General features: G+C 47.7%; 1 protein-coding gene across 1 annotated transcript; it reads left to right on the forward strand.

Annotated features, from left to right (window-relative positions):
- The first annotated feature begins 1,462 nt into the window (after positions 1-1,462).
- Positions 1,463-4,214, forward strand: LOC136631545 (uncharacterized). The gene is made up of 4 exons (XM_066605827.1): positions 1,463-1,567; positions 2,238-2,341; positions 2,432-2,578; positions 3,292-4,214. The coding sequence occupies exons 1-4, from the start codon at positions 1,478-1,480 to the stop codon at positions 4,076-4,078; spliced, it is 1,128 nt and encodes a 375-aa protein (XP_066461924.1). The 5' UTR covers positions 1,463-1,477; the 3' UTR covers positions 4,079-4,214.
- The last annotated feature ends 907 nt before the right edge of the window (positions 4,215-5,121 follow it).

Genomic DNA, 5,121 nt, shown 5'->3' on the forward strand with positions numbered 1-5,121 from the left:
GTCGGCACTCTGTCCCCTGTTAGTAGTTCCATCTAGGCAGTCGCCAGGTCCCTAGCCAGTGCAGGGACTGCCGCCCAGTTGTCCGCCTGGGGTTAGCCAGGGCCGAGGCAAGTAGGCAGGGACAGTGGGGTGCAGGAGATCAGGGCACCCCAACTGGCGCTCGGGGGGCAGAGTGCCGTAACACACATACTGGCTTCAACAACTTTTGTTTATTTACACTCTGGTTAACTTCACCAGGGAAAGTATTTCTTAAACAGATTAATTGTTGCAAAACAGTTGTCCACACAACTAGTAAAGTTAAAGGGGTTGTCTCGCGCTGAAAGGGTTTTTTTTTTTTTTCCATAGGCCCCCCGTTCGGCGTAGGACAACCCCAAAGGATGTGTTAAAAAAAATAAAAATAATGTTATTACTTACCCAAATCCCCGCTCTGCGACGTCTTCCTTCTTCCTTCTTCTTCCTTCACCAAGATGGCCGCCGGGATCTTCACCCACGATGCACCGCGGGTCTTCTCCCATGGTGCACCGTGGGCTCTGTGCGGTCCATTGCCGATTCCAGCCTCCTGATTGGCTGGAATCGGCACACGTGACGGGGCGGAGCTATGATGACCAGCTCTCCGACACGAGCGGCCCCATTCACCAGGAAGAAGACCGCACAGCGCAAGCGCGTCTAAAAAAGCAAGAAGACATCAGAATTAGACGGATCCATGGCGACTGGGACGCTAGCAACGGAGCAGGTAAGTGAATAACTTCTGTATGGCTCATATTTAATGCACGATGTATATTAAAAAGTGCATTAATATCGCCATACAGAAGTGTATAACCCCACTTGCTGCCGCGAGACAACCCCTTTAAAGTATCTGGATCGGCACCTCGCAGAGTCTGTAAAGCCCTTGGTGCAATCTCTTTGGCCCATGGGGCTTAAAGGCTTAACAGTCTCATAACCTGCAGACTGTGGCGAGAGAGTCAGATAGCTCACCCAACGGTGGTCAATAAGCCTGTTGTAAACTTAGATGTCCCAAATTCTTTAGGCGTAACAGTGCCTTCAGCATCCCAGTTCTAGTTCCAGTCAATCACAGTGATGTTGCCGAGGATAAAGCCACCACACCCTAGTGGTAGTGGAGAAGCACACCATCTCCTTAAGGCTGGGTTCACACAGGGCGGATTTGTCGCGGAAATGTCGCAGTTTTGCCGCAACCTTTCCGTTTCTGCGGCAAATCCGCATGCTATGGCCAAATTTAGACATGGTTTTCACCTCGTATTTATCAGTAGTTCTACCGCTGGTAAATCCGCAGGCCCTTTGCTGCGGAAAAAACCGCTGCGGTTATTTTGGGAGAGGCGTGATTTTTGTTGCTGACTTGCTTGCGTATTTTACTAGGTGCAGATTCTAAAAAAAACTGTTTCCTGTGAGGTCATCGTTCCCACCCATTTCTGCACAGGGTAGGAAGAGCTTTGTATTTGTGGCCATTTTGTCAGCAGACATGGAGCGAGGAACTGTCGGTCTCAGGCGCGCCTACCGACGCAGACTGACTGCCTTTGTGCTTCTGATGGATAGAGAACAATCTGAAAAGGTGAGCGGTTTGTTTTTATGGTTATTGTGTGCTTAGTTTCCTTGTTGTTTGTTGATGCATTGTGGACTAGAGTGCGATTGCGGCCATGTGCTTTAATTCATGTGCTTTAATTCATGTGCTTTAAAGGGGTTGTCCCGCGGCAGCAAGTGGGTCTATACACTTCTGTATGGCCATATTAATGCACTTTGTAATGTACATTGTGCATTAATTATGAGCCATACAGAAGTTATAAAAAGTTTTTTACTTACCTGCTCCGTTGCTGGCGTCCTCGTCTCCATGGTGCCGACTAATTTTCGCCCTCCGATGGCCAAATTAGCCGCGCTTGCGCAGTCCTGGTCTTCTGCTCTCTTCAATGGAGCCGCTCGTGCAGAATGCAGGCTCCGTGTAGCTCCGCCCCGTCACGTGCCGATTCCAGCCAATCAGGAGGCTGGAATCGGCAATGGACCGCACAGAAGAGCTGCGGTCCACGGAGGAAGAGGATTCCGGCGGCCATCTTCACAGGTAAGTATAGAAGTCACCGGAGCGCGGGGATTAAGGTAAGCGCTCCGGTAAGCTTTCTGTACGTCCCTGCATCGGGGTTGTCTCGCGCCGAACGGGGGGGGTTGAAAAAAAAAAAAAACCGTTTCGGCGCGGGACAACCCCTTTAATTCCTGCTAATATTCTTTTACAGACTGATCGTGCTTCCCGGCGTCAGAGACGCTATTGGGTTCATCCCCTACTGACACAGAGGGGGACGAAGGGCCATTTTGCAAGCCTCTACCAAGATCTTAAAAAGTAAGTGACGTGTAGCATGGGAATAGGTTTGATGTTGCGCTAAGAATTTTTATTAATTTTAGCCCGCTCTCCCTTTCTCTCTCTCTGCAGCCATCCTGAGAAGTTCGTCTCTTTTTGTCGCCTGCCTATGGAGGCCTTTGAGCGCCTTCTGGAGCTGGTGCGCTGGGATCTGACCTACCAGGATACGCAGATGAGGAAGGCGATCACTGCAGAAGAAAGGCTGCTCATCACCCTTCGGTAAGTAACCGTTCTTATCCTTTCACTGTTGTTCTATCTGTAATGTAATTTGCGAGTGTACAGCCAATTTTTTTAAAAATTTTATTGTTTCCGTGATTTTTGCGCAGTATCAGTTTTTATGCTCTGATTGCTCCGGCAGTAGGACGTAATGCTATAGCATTACGTCACACTGCTTTTTGACAGCTAGGCTATCGAGCACCCCTTTTATTAGCACCACGGCCATCATGACACCTGCACGGCTACCCCGATCTCACCAGGCGGGTGGGTGTTTGGTTGCCGTGCGTGACACCAGAACAGCATCATCTTGTGGCTGGTTGACTTCAGATACAGTGTCAGCAGCGAGATTGTTGAACTTACCATACCAGCAAACTTGGGCAACCTTTGTTGTGCACCGGCAGTGAACGGGACCAAGTTACCTTCCTGAGTGTGGCAGGAACATGTTTGCATTTTCTCATTCTCTCTCCCCTTTTGTTGTGGATGGGGAGAATGGAAATCTGAACCATGTGTGGCATGGAAAGTGAGAATTTCAACCCCCCCCCCCCCATGTATACCTTTCAATTGCAAATCTTATTTCCTTCACACGAATTTTACTGCGTTCTCCAATCAATTTCGTGTTGAGAACAATATCTGAATACTGTATACATAGAAGTGTTGATGTAATGCAAGTCTTCATTGTGTACTAACTTTTGTTTCTCTTCTCTGCTTCTTTTCAGCTTCTTGGCCACAGGAGAGAGCTATGCATCCCTGCATCTCCAATTTCGTGTTGGTAAATCTACCATCACCGAAATTGTGAGGTGCACATGCAGCGCCATCTGGCAGAAGTTGCAGCCCATCGTGATGCCTTCACCTACCGAGGACACTTGGCAACGTGTTGCAGCAGGCTTTCAAGATGTTGCCAAATTTCCTAACTGCATAGGCGCCGTCGACAGCAAACATGTGCGTGTGCTTCAGCCAGCCCACTCAGGCTCCAAATTTTTCAATTACAAAAATTTTTTTTCAATTGTCCTGATGGCCGTGGCTGATGCACATAGCAAATTTGTTTGCATCGACGTCGGCGCCTATGGCAGCACTGGAGATTCTCGGGTGCTGCGAACATCACAGATTGGGATGCAAATTCTCCGAGATGGCGTCACGCTCCCAGCCCCACAACCTTTCCCGGGAACCACACATCCAGTCCCCTTTGTGATGGTATCGGATGAGGCTTTCCCGTTGATGCCAAACCTGTTGTGCCCATACCCGCGAAGAGGACTGAATGCCCGGAAAAGGATTTTTAATTATCGGCTGAGCCGGGCACGTCGTGTGGTTGAGTGTGCCTTCGGGATTATGGTAAGTCAGTGGAGAGTTCTAGGAACTACACTGTTAGTAGACCCTAACACAGTTGATGACCTTGTCAAGGCATGTTGTGTTCTTCACAACTACCTCCGGGACTATCGCCCCGAGGTAGATGTGGAAGAACTCGATCCTGCCTTTGACACAGTCATCAACTGGGGGGGGAGGTAGGACGCCTGCTACTGCAGTGCAGGTACGAGAACTCTTCACTGACTATTTCCTTAGTCACGAAGGCACCGTGCCATGGCAGTTCTCCTGTGTCGGTGGTGTGCAGCCCTAACTGCAGTGTGACCCTCCCCCAGCGCCCAGCCCCAGAAGGACGCGGAAAACAAAGTACGTGGAGAAAAACGTATTTTATTAAAGGCACAAAAGATCACTCCTCCACCTTTAATTTCAAATTTTCAGAAATTGTTCAACCGTTTGCATAATAAAATGTGTTTATATTTCAAGAAAAAATTTGTTCTTCCATTTTTTTCGCCGCACAAAATACATAAACTTAATTGTAAAATTCACGAAAATTGTTAGGCTATGATGTTTTTTTATTAATAGCTAAATGAACATTGCATGAGTTGAACCGTATCCTTCTTTTCAGCGTAGTTAACGATTACCACTACATGGATAGAACAAATTTTGCACAAGCAATGGAACCAGTTTCGCAAGCTTGATAACACACCATAATGTAGCGTTACATTAGCCACGCACCCGGAGTGCATCAAATTACATTTTTTTTTCCCTTGCTACGTTTTTTAAAACACGTTCATCCAGACACAATTTTACATCACTGTCGGATAGCGGTATTGTGTGTTTGCTTTATATTTCTAGCAACAAATAAGGAGGGCCTGTAGTTGCACACATTTCGCACGTGGTAACGGTACAATGTGGTGTAAAGTTTTTCTCCGTCACTGGCCAATCCACAACCAGTTTAGCTTTGGCCACACTTGACGGACATGCCGCAAGCGAAAATGATGATGGGAACAGGCACGCAGACTGCCCCTGTTCTCATCACCATTTTTTGTATTTTTTTTCATGCTCGAACTCCGCTAACATACATTACACTACAGCGAGCATGAAGATAGACAGGAAAATAAAAAAAGGAAAACAAAGGACAATGAGTTCGAGAAGTGATTTACCCCAACCTTGGAGGACAGCAAGGCAGCCAAAAAACACGCGCAAACACAGTCCTTCTCGTACAGTGACACAGCCGTCGAAGAACT

The sequence above is a fragment of the Eleutherodactylus coqui genome, chromosome 6, assembly GCF_035609145.1.
Source record: "Eleutherodactylus coqui strain aEleCoq1 chromosome 6, aEleCoq1.hap1, whole genome shotgun sequence".
NCBI lineage: Eukaryota > Metazoa > Chordata > Amphibia > Anura > Eleutherodactylidae > Eleutherodactylus > Eleutherodactylus coqui.